This window comes from Indicator indicator, chromosome 31 (assembly GCF_027791375.1).
Source record: "Indicator indicator isolate 239-I01 chromosome 31, UM_Iind_1.1, whole genome shotgun sequence".
Taxonomy (NCBI): Eukaryota; Metazoa; Chordata; class Aves; order Piciformes; family Indicatoridae; genus Indicator; species Indicator indicator.
In genome coordinates, this window is record NC_072040.1 from 3,986,449 (window position 1) to 4,002,473 (window position 16,025).

Below are 16,025 nucleotides of genomic sequence, written 5' to 3' on the forward strand. Positions count from 1 at the left end.
ATGCACCAGATTTACAGCTGCAGCGACGAGAACTTGGAGGTTTTCACCACCGTGATTTCATCCAAAAGTGAGTACGGAGCAAAACCCTCCGCAGCCGCGGCGGGCGGGCTCCAGCCGCACCGGGGGTCGGCGGCAGGGGGATAGATGTCTGGAAGGAGCAGCTCCTCTGCACTGCCCTGCCGTGCTGTGCCATGCCCGACTGTGCTCTGCCATGCCATACTGTGCTCTGCCATGCCATGCCGTGCTCTGCCATGGCATGCCGTACCATGCTCCGCTCGCAGCCCCGCGCCTGTGGAGCTAATGCCAGCAGGTGCCTCAGCACGGTGGCTGTGTGAAATCTTGGTGCTAGTGAAACTGGGAGAGCTGGGCTGGCTGTGGGCACACCTGTGGGGTGACTGCTGAAGTGCCAGCTTGTAGCTGTGGGGCAGAGAAGCCGCCGAAGCTGGGCCAGCAGGCAGCATCTCCGGGGGAAGCTGGGGAGCCGCGGCAGCGCTGGGTTTAATCTGCTGGCTCAGTCGGTGGAACACTTCCAAAGCCGTGCCCTGGAAATGAATGCATGATTAACATTAATTGCTTGTAATGAAGAGTAAGGACCGGACAAAGCCCGGCCTGCCTTTGATTGAACAAATTAGTTTAAACTCCATGGCTGTGTACTTCAGCAAGAAGAAAGCAGGGAAAACAAATTGTGGGGTCAGGGCTTTGCTTGCAGGCTGCAAACACGAGCCCTCAGCTGCTTCCTTCCAGCGTCTGAGTGGAAATGACAAAATGAAGTGTCACTGGGGTTGGGTTTGCTGCTCAGAGGCTGGGTGTGCATCGAGACATCCTTCTGCGGGCAAAGCCAGCAGCAGCACCTGCAGGGATCTGTTCCTCCCTCCCTGCTCCTGCTCCCTGTGGGAAGTGGTGTTTGCAGGGACAGCCCAGCACCCCCCTTCTCCCTCTGCCGGGCTCTGCAGGCTGGGGACTGCTGGCTGTCCCCTCGCTCCCTCTGCCCTCAGTGGCCATTCAGGTGCTTGCTGGTGCTCTGACCTCCCCACGGTGCCTCTGCCGGTCCTCAGCCACTCGCTCTGGCAGGTGACAGGCAGCAAGCTGGGCTCTGCCTCACACAGACTCTGAAAATCAGCACATTTATCACTGTGGGGCACATCCCTGTGGTGCCTCTTGTGCACCAGCCAAGGGACCAATAACAGCTTGGTAGCAGAAACCTGTAAACTGTGCTCCTCACACGGCCCAGTGAAAGACCTAAAACAGCAGAGGGAGAAGGAGATCATTCCTTGCATCACTGACCCTTTCTGCACTTGTGTGTTTTGCTTGTGAGCAACTAGCTCACACAAAGGTGATTGCAGCAGCCTCAAGAGCAAGTTACAAGATATTCCTAGGAGAAAGCCACACCTCTGCCATGTTTGTCTGGTTTCCATCCTGCAGTCAGTCCCCACGGTTTAAAATCCAAAGCCTGCAGGAGAAGGCAGTAGGGATCCCCGAGGCTGTCACCAGGCTGATAGCTTGGCACACTCACCAGCTCTGTCCAGGAAGGTAACTCTCTGGTGATGGACTCATGCTGCAGGGAGCCTGAACAAGGTTGGTCACCTCCTGTGCCCCTGTCCTGGTTCACCATGGGCAGCACAAGCCCCGACTCCTAATGCTCAGCAGTGACATCCTCACTGGGATATTGGGGGGTGGCTTTTGGACAAGTTCAAGCTGTCTAGGAAGAGTGAGGTTGGTGGCACTGACAGCTCTGCTCCTACCAGAGCCCTGGGAAGCACAGTCACTTGTTACTGCTGCTGGCAGTGGAGAGGGATTGCCTGCAGCAAGGAGCAGCCTTGGATGACCTCCAGCTGCTTCCACAGCTTCGGAACTCCTGGCAAATGTTAACACAGCAGTGATAAGCACTGCAGCTGCTGGAGCAGAATGTGCACCAGAAACGTGAAAGAAAGCTCCCCTGGAGAGAAGGAGGCGCCCAGCATCCCATAACAAACCTCCACTGCACGGGGGTGGACCCTTTTAAAAGCCCCTTCCAACCCAACCCATTCTGTGATTCCTGGCTCCTCAAAGCCTTTGGGTTGCACAGGGAGGCTGCAGGGGACACCCCCATTCACGTGCCCTGCCCCGGGATCAGCCTGTGGAATCAATTCCAAGTTTGGCAGGTTTTGGCAAGCCTGCTTCTGTCACTGCCTGCTAAACCCTGTAGCTCCTGCAGCCTGAGCTGAGAACTCTGAAGAGCAAAGGGTGAGGTATGCTGAGGGGCAGAGCTGGAGCAGCACAGAGTCCAAAGCAGGTTCAAGTCAAGCTGAAACAAGAGTTTAAACAATCTTCACTCTGTCCAGGATAACCCTCACCCAAAGCCAGCCACCTCAACCTCTTCAGAAGCTGGGCTGAAGGTCCTGGCATCTCGTGGCTGGTGTCTCTGGGTTCCCTGTGATATTGCTGTCTCTGTGGGTCTGAGAAATAAAATGGAGAAACAGACTTCAAGCAAAATGCCCCAAAATTAAAGTGCTGAAGAGGTGGTTCTGAGCATTGGAAGGACTGAGCTTGGTGCAGTGCTGTGTGCTGGGCACCGTGCAGTGAGGTGATGGCACCAAGCAGTTTGAGCATGTTGAAGAAGTCTTTACCTAGATAACAGTGGAGCTTCTCCCAAGTTAATGCCTGCACTGGTCATGGTTGAAGGTGACTGGGTGGAAAGTGAAGCTCATTTCCTTCTGAAATGTTGGCCTCAGGAAGGAGAGGGATGGTTGCTCCTGGAAGCCTACAGCAGAAGCAGAGAAGCTTGGCTGTCCTGCTCCCATGGATGTCTGTACTGCACAGCTAGAGCACAGCCTCTGAGATGACATCTAAAGGGACTTGCTTTGGAGCTGTTCCAGCTGGAATCCTCCTTAAGCCCTTTCTTCTTCCCTCCTTCCTCAACATGCCCCCAAGGAGGATTTCTACAGATGTGTAGCTTCATCTTGTCCACCTGCTGCAGCCTGACCCTGTTCCTGTTCTTTCCACAGCGTGTAGCCCTGCCCGGAGGAGAACCAAAGGCACCCAGCACATTCTGACCAAGAGTGTAAGGAAAACCTCCCTCCCCTCCCTGCCCTTGTGGCTTCTATTGCTGTTGTTCTGGGGGTTTGCTGTTGAGTTTGGGTTTGGATTTTTTGGTGGTGGTGATGGGGGTTGGGGGTTTTTGGTTGATTGGTTGTTTCGGTTTGGTTTGGGGTTTTGTTTGAGGGGGGGGGTTGGTTTGTTTTGTTTTGTTTTTTTTTTCAATTGGGGTTGTTGATGGTGTTGTTGGTTTTGGACCAAATGCACCAAAGTGCCTGGATTTCTAACCAGAGTTTTCTCATCAAACCATTCAGCTGGAAATTTTTCAGGCAGCTCTCATGGGTCTGTGGAGTAGCTGTGTCTGGTATCATGCTTTGCATCCCAGCAGACTGAGAGCTGCTGCTTGTGCTAAAGAAATATCCAGTTTGGGTGGATCAGCTGCTGGAGCAGCGCTGTGCTCATCAAGCTCTAGGAAAACAAGATGGAAAGGTCCCTGTTTTGATGCTGTATCTCTAAAGGATTTTTTTTTTCTTCCCTTGGGGCTTTCCTGACCCCAGTTAGAGGCTTTCTTTAACTGGCCCCAGTCATGATGCAGGCAACATCCTAACAAGAGCAGCAGCAGCACCAAGCCTGAGGAAAGGTCTGCAGCTCCAGCTGGGAAAGGGAGAGAGATCTCCAACCAAAGCAGTTGTCAGAGTCACCTCCTGGACTTGTGTGTGGCCCTTTTTGGACACAATGCTGCTGCCTGCAGCTCAGGGGCAGCTCCAGGCACATCCTGGGACACCTGTGCCTATGAGGAGGCTGTGGGGGTCTGTTCCTGCACCCCCAGGTAGCAGAGAGATTTCTTTTGCACTTTGCCCTCTGCACCTGCAGTGGGTGCAGTAGAAATGCCTCAGCTGACACAAAATCTTCTGCTCTGGTGGTGGCAGTGGATGCACAACTTTAATCCTCAGCAGGGGCAAAAATAGCAAGCCAGGTGGACAGCTGCCAGGCCTGGTTTGCAGGGCAGGAATACTCAAGCAGTGCTGCATTAAAGTGATTTAGCATTCAACTGACTGTCCGTGGGGGTGGAACTTCCACCACATTGAAGAGCCCCTCCCAAAAGTAGGCTCATGGCTGTGGAAGGAAGAGAGAAAAGGGAAGATATCTCCTTTTTAATGGGGTGTTTCACCAACATGCTGATTATTGCCCTAGTAAGAGTTCTTTCCAGGAGAGCAGATCCTTCCCTTCTCTTCCCTTGCTCTCCCATCCCCAAAATCCTTTGGTTAGAACTCCAAAAGCAGTCTGGAGACCAGCACCTGGCTGCTCTGCAGAATAATAGCAACTTCCTCTGTGCATGGTCATGCTGCCACATCAAACCATCACACAGAGCTTAACCCCACAGGCCTGGCACCTCCTCCTCTGACAGCACAACCTTGCCCAGCCTCCCAGCTTCAAAGCCCCCCAGAGCCAGAGATGTAATTGTCACCCCTTCTGGCTTGCTCTTGGTTTGGTGGTGGGACTTGGGGTCCAGGAGCAGGGCTGTTGGAACAGCCCCTGTGCTGCTTGCAACCCTCCTGCATCCTCCCTGCTCCCCCTTAACACAGCTAATTCCAGGGTGTTGGAATGAGAGCCTTGGTGCTCTCATGTGCAGATAAAGCCATCAAAAAGAGACTTTGCTGGCTCTGAATTCAGAGGCTGGTCAGGGTTCTAAAGCCAGCAGTGTTTTGGACAGCAGCTCGCTATTTCTGGAGCGTTTGGCTGGCTCTGCCATTTACACAGGTTGACATTTCCTGGTCTAGAAAACAAAAGTGACTTCCAGCTGATCCTGCTGCCTCACCCCGGGTACCCTGCAGAAACGTCAGCTCCACTTTAGATCAAAACTGCACTACAGCAGGTTTCCTTTCCTGACCTAGATAAGTCTGCACAGATTACAGCACTGGGTGAGGTAGCCAAAGTCATGGTGAAGTCTTGAATTAGGGGAAAACAAACTCCAACAGCGTGCTACAGCCATCTGCTGCAACCCAAGATGTTGGCTGCAGATGTGCTCTGGAGATCATGCTGTTGGCTCCAGCTGTACTGGGCAGTGGGATTGCAACTTACTGGTACAGCTTCTTCTTCTTGAAGGCATTCTGGCTTTGCTGGTGTGACATGGAACAAGGAATCTTGAAAGCATAGACAAGGTGCCTAAATAATTCCTGCTGTTAATGGAGCTAAAAATCCTGCTTCCTTGCCCCAAACCACATCTCATCCTTTGCAAGACACTGGCAGAGATGTGGTGCTGAGGGACAGGGTTTAACACCAGACTTGGCTGAGTTAGAGAATGGTTGGTCTCAATGATCTTCAAGGTCTTTTCCAACCCAAACAATGCTATGGTCAGTGGAGCTGGAGCCCAGCCATAGCCTCCTTCAGCACATGCTTGTCTTCAAGGACACCAGGAGTCCCTTGGACTTAGCACTGGGCACGTCCTTAAGTAGCTTAGGGAGCAGGGGCTGTTTAGGCTGTGAGCCAAAATCCAGAGAAATGAGAAGAAACCCCTCTTAGGTTTGGGATTAGGCTTTGGTTGCCTCACTAGCCCTTTCCAGCACTGTCTGCACCTGCTGTTGGCTCTTGTCTGCTCCTTGTCCTGCTGGTCAGTAGCATGGAGGTCATGTCTGAGGGCATCTGGAATCAAAAGAGTAAAAAATGGTCAGGTTGTGTTTTTTTCTTTTTTCCTCTTCTGGAAAATGTTGGTTTGCAGGTGTGGGCTTGTAGCTGTGGCAGAGCACTGCAGATGGACAGCAAACTGCATTAAAACTTGTTTCAAGGCAAAGGGACAACGTGGTGTGAGGGGACATGCTTGGCTGTGGTCCTGCTTTTATGCTGGAGAGGGCAGAGAAGGGGGCCAGGTGTGACACGGGCTTGCCTCTTCCCTGCAGGTCGTGGCCGTATCAGAGCATCGCCGCCCCCGGGCAGAGCAGCCGCAGCCCCAGCAGGGTGAGCTCCTGCAGGCACTGTGCAGAGAGGATGAGGTGCAGGGCTTGGGGCACCTGCAGAGCAGGCAGAGGGGGCCCTGCCCCACCAAGGGTAAGTGCTCAGAAGGGCCTTCATTCCTCTGTGGCTTCAGAACTTTCTAGATCATAGAATTCTTTGGGTTGGAAGAGACCTTCAAGATCATCAAGTCCAACCACAGATACTGCAGCCTTCCAGCTATGGAACTTGAAGGACACTTCCAAACCTCAAGCTAAGAGGAGTTACTTTGGCTTAGCTGTTTTGCCAGCACATTCTCTGTATCTGAGAAGAAGAGAGACAGACTGAAGGGAAAGATCCAACAATATGAGAGCAAACAAAACAAACCAAGAACAACAAAACCAAACCCACAAGACACCTGGGGAAAAAAAAAAAAAAAAAAAAAAAGACAAAAGGTAGGCAGCAGCCGAAGCACCACAGCCTGGAGCCCCTTGCTGAGGGCTGTTAGTAGCTAATATGCAAGATGAGAGGAGATAATCGAGTTAGGCTTTGATGTGAGGGATGCAGAGGTACTTAATGGAATTACTGGTGGCAGGGGAGGAGAGCAGGAAGAGAGAGGCTGGTTAGGATGTTCTTCATGGTGAAATATTGCCCCCAGAAGGAGAAGACAGTGCTGGCTGCTGGAGACAGCTCTGCAAGCAGCACCTCTTATGTTTGCTGTCATTATTTGTATTGCACTGGACACAGCAGCTGTGGATCATATCCTGTCCTCTGTCCTGGTGGATCTTGGTGCTTCTGTAGATCCTTGTTCTTCATGTACCTGAATACCCTTGGAAAAAAAACCATCAGAGAATTGAAAATGGCCAGAAACAGAGAGAAAGAGTGAGGGAAAAAGAAAGAACAAGAGATCTTTCCAGATCCCCACAGCCAAATGGGAGAATTTGCCTCCATGAGAGAAAAAACAATCTGGCATCCTTCACTCATTTTTTCTCTCAGCACAAGAGGCAGGAATATCAGGGAGCATTTATCTATGGAGAATTTTTCAGCTGCTTGCTCACTGAACCTTCAGTCTTGAGGAGAGCAGAGAGATGTCACTCAGCCAGGGGCAGACAGGAAGGCTGAAGCCCTCCCTGTGCTGGAGTGGATTGCTGCCCAGGTAAGAACAACTCCCAGGGTAACCCAGAAGGGAGAGTGTTCTCCTGGGCAGGACCAAGCTGGCAGTGGAGGCTCCAAGGTGCACAAAACTCAGGTGACCCAAAACCTGCAGCAGATGGGAGCAGTCTGTGTAGGGAAATACCTACAGTGAGTGCTGGCAGAGGGGAAGGGCTGCCTCCCAGCCTGGGCTGCCAAGGACAGCTCATCATCTCAGATCCACAGCCTGGGAGTGAGCAGAGACTCTCCAGAATGAATTCACTCCAAAATCATTTCTTTTGACATCACAGGAGATGGTCATGGGAAAGAAACTTCTGCACTTTGGGCCATAGCCAGACCTATCAGATCATAACCTGGAGCTGGGCTCTGTTTACATCTGGGTTTACCTGCATGGAAGGAGACTGTTAACCCAAGCTGTGCCAGGGGGACAATGACCAAAGTGCCATCTCTCTTATGCTTTGCAGTGGGACTTGCTGAACGAGAGCCATCCAGATCCTGTAACCACCTGCTGGATGGAAAATCTTCGGTAAGTAAATCCAGCTAGACCATCTACTGCTGCCTGATGGATCTCAAAACCTCATACCTGAGCTGTCCCACACCCACAGCATGCCACATCTCACCAGTGGCATGTCCTAACTTCCTGCTTTTCCCTCCCACAGTCCCCACCATCACCAGTTGCCCGTATCACAGTGAGAGCAGCAGCTGTCCCAGGCTCACCTGGAGGCCACAACACTTCTGCACAAGAGTAAGTCCCTTCTCCCCCCCTCCAGCCAAGCCTGGGGACTGTGCTTGGGGTGCTGCTGGGCAGGGAAGGGGACGAGGCACCTTCCCTAAAAGGGTTGTCCAGGCCTGGCCCAGGCTGCCCAGGGCAGTGGTAGGGTCCCCATCCCTGGAGGGTTTTCAAAGCTGTGGAGATGTGGTGCTGAGGGCCATGGTTTATTGGAGTCCTCAGCACAAGAGAGACACAAACCTGTTGGAGCAGGGTCAGAGGGGACCACAGCAATGAAATTCAGAGGAGACAGAAGGAACAGATGTTTGACCCTGAGGGGGACAAGACTCTGGCCCAGGCTGCCCAGAGAGGTGGAAGATGCTCAGGTTGCTTGGTGCTCTGAGCAAGCTGCTGTAGTTGCAGATGTCCCTGCTGGCTGCAGGGGGTTGGACTGGATGAGCTTGAGAGGTCCCTTCCCACCCAGACCAGTCTGTGATGCTGTGCCCTGTGCTTTACTTGCTAGGCACAGGCAGCGCTGGAGGAAGACAGCAGAGTATGACCTGACCCTGCCACCTGGAGCAGAAGCTTCCCTACCACTGACAGGAGGCAGCCTGTGTGGGACACCCAGCCTCCTGAGGAAGATGTGGATGAAGCACAAGAAGAAGTCAGAGTACCTGGGAGCAACAAACAGTGCCTTTGAGGCAGACTGAGGAGGCTCAGCACCACCTGGAGAGACAGAAGGTCCTTGAGGCAGGACGAGTGCTGTGGGATGGCTGAGGGAACAGCCACAGCACAGCTCATCCAGGAAAACAACCCCCTCAGCCTGCTTGATGCCTTTGCCTCAGGGCAGTGGCAGAGAGGCTGGCTGAGGGAAGGTGGTGAACATGATGCATCTCACCAGGCCTCCTTTGTTGCAATCTACTAAAACCCCACAAACCCCACTAGATTTGTCTGAACTCAGTGCTGAACCCTCTGCTGGCCCCCATCTGACAGGTCCTGTCTGAAGCAGCTCAGAATCACAGCAGAAGCCTCCCGAGAGCTCTGTGTCTCTCGACAAGGCAAGAGCCGGATCGTGGGGGAACCAAGCTGCAGCCATGGCCAACGTTTCCCTCAAATGGCTTTTACAGCAATCACCCAGCACACAGAAGTCCTGCCAGAAGCCTTGGAGGCTTGTGCTGGTTTTGTGTGTAAGCAAACCTGATAAACTCAGTGGGACTCCTCTTACAGAGCAATGCTCACACTCAAGGAGTAAGGAGAACAGCAACCACCAGGTCACTTTTTGGGTCCCACTCCCTCAGCAAAGCTAAAACAGAGATGGACACACCCTGGGAAAAGTCCATTTGCAGCATTTGGGGTAATTAAGACAATGAGCATCTATGGTACCTGCCCTTGTAGCTAGCACCACTCATACAGCACCTACCACACAGAGCAGGGCAGAAGAGTTTTATCTGTTGAGGAAGTTGTAGGGTAGTGGTTTGTTTGTTAATTAATAGCTTTAAGCAGTATGAGGATGGAGGTGAAGAGGAGATGATTCATGTTTCTACCTAGCAAGTACTGTAACCTTGAAATATGTATTTATTGCTTTCTTATTTATTCAATTTATAATCTGGGTCTAGAAGAGGAGGAGAGACTTCCAAGAGCATGTTTACTTTCTTTATACTCCAGGAACTGCTGTGGAGCTCTCTTGTGTTGTGGTAGCTAACTGAGTCAATAAAAACAGTAAAATAGGTCTTGTTCAGAAAAAAGAAAGGAAAAAAGAAAGAAACAAGCAGCATGTGGCCACATGAGGGTCTTGGTGACTTAGAAGCTTTTGGGAAGCATTTAGCAGAGTTTAAAGGCAGTGGGGAACATGAACACATGGTAACAAAGAACCCAAACTCTGCTCCCCACAGGAGCAGCTGAGTGAGTGAGAGAGGGAGCAGCTCCAGTATTTTATGAGTGGTAGGATCATGGTTTGTTGTCTGATACCCAGAGAAAGCCCCTGGCAAGGCCAGCAGTTAGACAGCAGACACAGGAGAGGTGTGCACCCTCAGCCTCAGGAGTGTTACAGAGATGATGTCTGGTCTCACCCAGGTGAGCAGTGTCACCCCCCTCCCATCAAAAACAGCACTGAGACAGACTCAGGCCCTCAAGACCCAGCAATGGACCCTGATGGATAAGAAGGCCAATGTTGTCCTGGGGTGCATGAAGAAGAGGGTGGCCTCAGTGGAGCAAAGCAGAGGGGGAGGAGAACCTCCCTCGTCCTGCTGGCCACACTCTTCACAACACTCCCCACTCACCCCCCATCACACAGCATGTAACAGTGCAGCTGAAAGCACCTCCTCTGGCACTGCCTGGCACACATCCCTTGTCCTGCTTCACAAGATGCGTTTTCAGATGTGTTTTCTGGCATCTTGTGATGCTGGGCTCCCAGGAACCCAAGACTGAGGTACCAGCGTGGCTGGAATAGACCTCATGCTGCCAGCCCCTCGCTCTTAGAGCGATTTATACTTCATCTCCCCCAAGAGAGTTCTAATTTCTTCTCACCATTTCAAACCCATCTTTGTGACAGAACTACTCACTAAAACATCCATCCTTACTTTGCATACCACTTCATTTAAATAAACTGTAGTCAATTTAAGGCCAGGCTGCTAAATTTAAAAAAATCCCTACTGATGCATGAAAGAAAATCTCAGCTATTCTTTACCCTTTCCTTCCCCTTTTACACTCACTCCACGGACCCTGCAGCAAACAGATTTGCCAGCAGAGCTGCTCACAGCCACATCACTGCTTGGGGGAACACCACACACCCCTCACAGGAAATATTTTTGACTCAAATGTTGAAAAAATTCCAGGTCTGAAACATAGCCAGCCAGGAAAGCTGCAGTATCAGGACCTGCACACACAAACTGAAACAACACCACTCAAATTTCTCAGATGAAAGCCTGTGTGTGAGCTCCACAAACAGTGCAGATATCAAACAGCTGTAAATATCTTAGGAGAAGGTTTTCAAATCTCAAGTGTTTACTCCACAGGTTATTTGTGAGCGAGCAGCTCAAGCCCATGTGGCACTGAAAACTTTTCTAAGTGGCAGGACTATCATTTAAATGTGTGGACACACAGATCATTACAAGCAGAAGCAAAGCCTTGAGAAGTTAAAACCAGCTAAATAGTTAAGCAAGTTAGAAGAAGGCCCAGAAAAACCAAGCAAGGGGAGCAGTTTGGGATGAAATGGAAGCAGGGGTGAATGATGTCCCTCTTCTCAGCCATCCAGGTGGAGTCACTGCAGAGAAAAGGCAACATTTTTAACAGCCTCATTAATTAATAACCCCCACGGAGCAGCCAACCCCTCCCCAGCTGCTCCAAAAGCAGAAGAGCAGTGCAAACACCAGTGGGAAGCCCCTACCCCAGGGAGGTCACCCACCACACCTCCCACCCTGCACACTCACCTGCCCTAACAGTTTATTTCAGACCCACATTTCCCTACTGCTCCGTCACCCTTTACATAGTGCTGAAACAGCCAGAGCCAGCACACCACCTATTTGCTTGATGCTCTCTTGTTTTGGGGAGGGGGTGCACTGGACCATAAAGCAGAAGAGACATGCAAAGAGTCCCAACTCTTCCCCCAACCCCTGACAAGGCACTTTTTGGTGAAGCAAGCCCTCAGTGCAGCTGTGCTGGAAGCTGGTGGTGCAAAACCAGCTGCTCTGCTGAGGTGTTGCTGCTCCCGAGCTGGAACAAGCACAGCCTGAAAACACAGTCCACAAAAACAAACCCCACATCTTCCAGATAGCCTCCCAGAGTCCCCAGATGATCTCTCAGAGTTCCCAAATAAAACAAACAAAAAAAGTCTCAGGGGAAAAATAAGTTACCAGGCTGCAATGATAAATGCTTTGGTCCAGCCACTACCTGAACTTAGAGGTCTGAGCACCTTGACTTCAAACCTTACAACATCTCTTGACCAAGCAGCTCCACACTCCTGCTGACAGCAGCACTTGGTGGCCACACAGAGATGCTGGCACTTGCCCTGTTCACTTAGCTCCAGAGATACTGACTGAACTAATGTTGTCTTTTCCTCCCATCCCACCACAGTCAGAGCCCCCACACTCATGGTTGCTGGAAGCCTCCATGCTCCCTGCAAGCTGGAAAGAAGAGGAACACATTTCCACAGCCTTCCCCAGGGGCGAGGAATCTGATGCTGGGCTGGAAACACAGCCCCTGACGAGTTCTGGGCAAACCTTGACCATCAGGAAACATCAGCTGTAAAACTACTGATGACTGTTGTGAGCTGAACTGAAGCTCTGGACCTCAAACTCTTTAGAAAACCATTTCCAGAGCTGGGATCAAACTCTGCAGCTGTTTCCAGACATGTTGCTAGGAGCTGTTCACTGCATGCATAACACATGGGCAGACACCTCAGGTATGGAGAAATTCCACACACACACCCCCAGGTATTTATATCCATGTTTGCTACTGAGCTGCTGCTGAGGGGGGAGTCAGATGTCACCTGCTGTCACCAAGCTCCTCAGGAGAATTGCCTGCACAACAGCCAGTCCTAGGGCTCTGCTCCAGGGTCAGCATCAAGGGAGCCCCTCAACCTGCTCAGACCTTCGTCATCCCCATCTGCACCCCAAAAATTCAACCTCTGGCCACCCAGGCCATGCTTGCCCCTTCCGTGCAGCCGGCAGGACAAAAGCAGTGGAAGATGTGACACATTTGACACATTTGCCCAAAGCAATTAGCAACAGGCTCTGGGCCCAGGGGCTCCATTGTCACACTCAGCTGGAGCCAGCTAAGCTGATTTGTCCAGGCTGGCAAAACTCCCTTTTCACAGGCCACTGACTACTGTCAAAGGACAAACTGATGAGGTCTCATCTTGGCCTCAGCTGCCAAAAGGTCTACCCCCTCCATCAGGCCCCACAGGGAGGTGGGAAGCCTTGAAGAGTGCTGGGTTTGTAGCTCCCTTGGGCTCCATTGAGACACATTAAGAGACAGTGGCCAGCAGGTCGAGGGAGGTTCCTCTGCCCCCTGCTCTGCCCTAGTAAGGTCACAGCTGGAGGACTGGGTCCAGGTCTCAGCTCCCCAGTTCCACAGAACTGCTGGAGAGAGTTCAGAAGAGACTTGCTGAGTGGCATGGAGCATCTCTGTGAGGAGCAAAGGCTAAGAGAGCCCTGGGGCTGTTGAGCCTGGAAAGGAGCAGCCCCAGAGAAGATCTGAGCAATGCTCAGCAAGAGCTAAAGGGTGGGGGGCAAGAGGCTGGGAGCAGACTCTTGGCAGTGGTGCCCAGGGACAGGACAAGGGGCACTGGCCACAAACTGGAACCCAGGAGGTTCCATCTGAACAGGAGGAGAAACTTCTTTGATGTGAGGGTGCTGGAGCCCTGGAGCAGGCTGCCCTGAGAGGTTGTGGAGTCTCCGTCTCTGGAGAGATTCCAACCCCTCCCCCCCCCCCGGGCATTGTGCTCCTGGGCAAGCTGCTGTGGGTGCCCTACTTCAGCAGCGGGTTGGACTGGATGATCTCCAGAGGTCCCTTCCCATCCCCACCATGCTGGGATTCTGTGAGCAGGTTGGTGTTGGCGGAGTGTTCGCGGCAGGCTCCCTCGCTCTCCTCTCCCGGGCTGCAGGTCTCCTGCCCTGGCTGCCGGGAGAAGCTGCCCAGATGTGGGTGCCAGCAGCACCCGCAGTAGCTGCCAGCCACACGCCGTGCACACCCCCGCGCCACCAGGGCTCGCTGCTGGCCAGCTCGGGGCACAGGGGGAGCGCAAACCCAGCAAGCAGGATACTCCATGCCCGGCCACCCCAGCTCGCTGGAGCAGAAGCTGGATTAACAAGAAGAAAACAAACGCAGGGGAGGGGAGAGGGAGGCAGGAACAAGCTCCCCACTTCCCGCCAAAAATTCTGCGGCAGCAGGTCTGCGGAGTGGCTGCCAGATGACCTGCTTGTCACACTCATAATTGCTTCCCATCTGCTGTCTGGAGCACACAAAGCCTGGCCGTTTGCCAGCGCAGGACGAGGCACAAACTGCCCTACTTCTGGTGACACAGCCCCGCGGCCGCGCCGCTGCCCCTCGGCCCGGCAGCATTCACTTGTAAATCACCTCCGGCTCCTGTGCCTCCTGCTCACGCTCAGCCCCGCGCCTGGCGCATCGCCCGACTGGCACCGACCTGCCGCAAATGCTCGGGGCACTGAGCCCTCCCTGCTCTGATGTACCTGGCTGGTCGCTGTCCCAAGCTTTGCCTTTCCATCTAACGTGCATCCACAGCTCATTTTGTCCCTGTAGTCCCTGCAAAGACTTTTGAAGCACTTCAAAATTAGAATAAATAATTGAATCGATTTGGTTGGAAGAGACCTTTCAGATCATTGAGTCCAACACTTACTCCAGCACTGCCAAGTCACCACCCAACCATGTCCCCTCAGCACCACATCTCCACAGCTTTGACATCCCTCCAGGGATGGGGACTCCACTGATGCCCTGGACAGCCTGGGCCAGGCTCTGGCAACCCTTTCCACGAAGAAATATTCCTCATGCCCAGCCTAAAGCAGTACACAAGACAGTCACAGATGTAGATCACTGCCAGACAATGCACAGCCTGTTCACATCTCGCTTCTGCTAAGGCCATTAACACTCATAACAATCAGAGTGTGCTGGCACAGGGAGTCAGAAGCCAGGTAAATAAACCAGAGCACTCTGAAAATAAACCTAAAGAACCACCCCAAATTTCTGTAAAAAGCAGTTGCAGTTAGAATTCCCATGGCAATAACAATCACACTGGGGTCACCCACACCAACAGCAGGTACCGTGAGAGGTCTCCTGATTTCAGTTTTATATCTCACAAACAACACACAGCAATGAAGCAGAAATTGTGACGAAGACCAAACCACAGACACAAGCTGAAACTGAGGAATGCCGTATCACACAGCTTATACTCCAGGTGCAAACAGAAGCTGCTCTGCTGAGTTTTCTTCATCATCAAGGTTGAGTAGAGTGGGGATGAGCCTTCAGATTTCTCCTTTATACAAAATCATGCAGAAATGTCCAAGGCTTACCTGTCTGTCCAACACATCATGCTAGCAGAGACAAGGATCTTACTGTTCCCTTCAGCTGCAGGGCATGAATCCAACCCACTCCAGGGATAAGCTGGCTGTCTCCAGGGAAAGCTACACAGACCAGTGTGCTGCAGCTTCAGCAGGGACCAAGCTTTTGGCTCAGCTGGCACAGAAACAGTAATCCACAGCCTCCCCATGAAAGTAAGTATTTAAGCCTGTGAGGCTTCAGCTTCTCCAAGGCCAAGGAAACTTATGAAAGGGAAAATTAGACGAGATGTAGCATTAGAAGACCTTGGGGTATTTTCCACCTAGTCACTGAACCTTTATCTGACTGTTTGTCACAAAACCAGCTGCAAGAATCAATTTCAGATTCAGCATTTTTGTGGTGGTGTGTTGAACCTTGCTCACAGGTGCGGTGCAACCACAGTTAGTTAATATGCAGTGTTCAAACTTATTTCATAGAGCTGGAGTCACTCAAAATATGGCATCAGTGTGGTGCAACCTGCAGTTGTTCTCATGTAAAAACCAGAGTCACAGTGGTAGGACCTGAACTTTCATCAATCAATGCCTTAAAGGCCACTTACTCTAAGCACAAGCCAGGCCCATGAGTAAACTCTCCATATAACCAAACTTAAGGCTGCAGTTTCTCCCAGCTTTGGCTTACCAGCTGTCCATCTGCTCTACTTTCTTTCACTGAGCAAAGCTGACATAGAAAAATGTCACAGCATTATAGACTTCACTGCAACATACTCATACTTGACCCTGATTTCAGCCTGCAGCAGCCAGCCAGATGCTCTGCAGTCATCCCTCCTGGCTTGCCCCAAAAGATGGAAACCTTCCCAGGCAGGTCTGCAGGATGTTTGGTCTGGCTAGAACAGCCAGAACTCCGGCAAAGCCCCACTATCAGCCACAGTTTGCCTGTACAGCTTAAAGCTGGGTGACAAGTCTGAAGGACTGGCTTGTGTTGGTCCCTCTTGTCCTTTTCCTTGAGTAGATTATCTCCTTTTAATTGTTTGACACTTACATTTTAACACACAACTGGGAAAGGCAGTAATTACTTGCTGAATCCCCATGTTTCTAGCTAAGAGTCCAAGTCTAATGCTACCTCTGATTAATACAAGTTTGTGAGTACTAGTTAGGTGGGGAACACACACACACAAAAAAAAAAAAAAAAAAAAAAAAAAAATCAACACACA

At 51.7% G+C, this 16,025-nt stretch overlaps 1 protein-coding gene across 1 annotated transcript; it reads left to right on the forward strand.

Annotated features, from left to right (window-relative positions):
* On the forward strand, positions 1-8,514 carry VXN (vexin). Its single transcript, XM_054394776.1, has 6 exons — positions 1-67; positions 2,985-3,040; positions 5,913-6,060; positions 7,560-7,621; positions 7,755-7,840; positions 8,328-8,514. Exons 1-6 carry the CDS (start codon positions 1-3, stop codon positions 8,512-8,514), a joined length of 606 nt encoding a protein of 201 aa, XP_054250751.1.
* Positions 8,515-16,025: the final 7,511 nt, after the last annotated feature.

Bases quoted from the DNA above. Each gene is read 5' to 3' on its own strand.
- VXN (XM_054394776.1), top strand. From the start codon at position 1: ATGCACCAGATTTACAGCTGCAGCGACGAGAACTTGGAGGTTTTCACC. The intron at 3,041-5,912 runs GTAAGGAAAACC...TCTTCCCTGCAG, and splicing joins AGCACATTCTGACCAAGAGT to GTCGTGGCCGTATCAGAGCA. The intron at 6,061-7,559 runs GTAAGTGCTCAG...TATGCTTTGCAG, and splicing joins GGGGCCCTGCCCCACCAAGG to TGGGACTTGCTGAACGAGAG.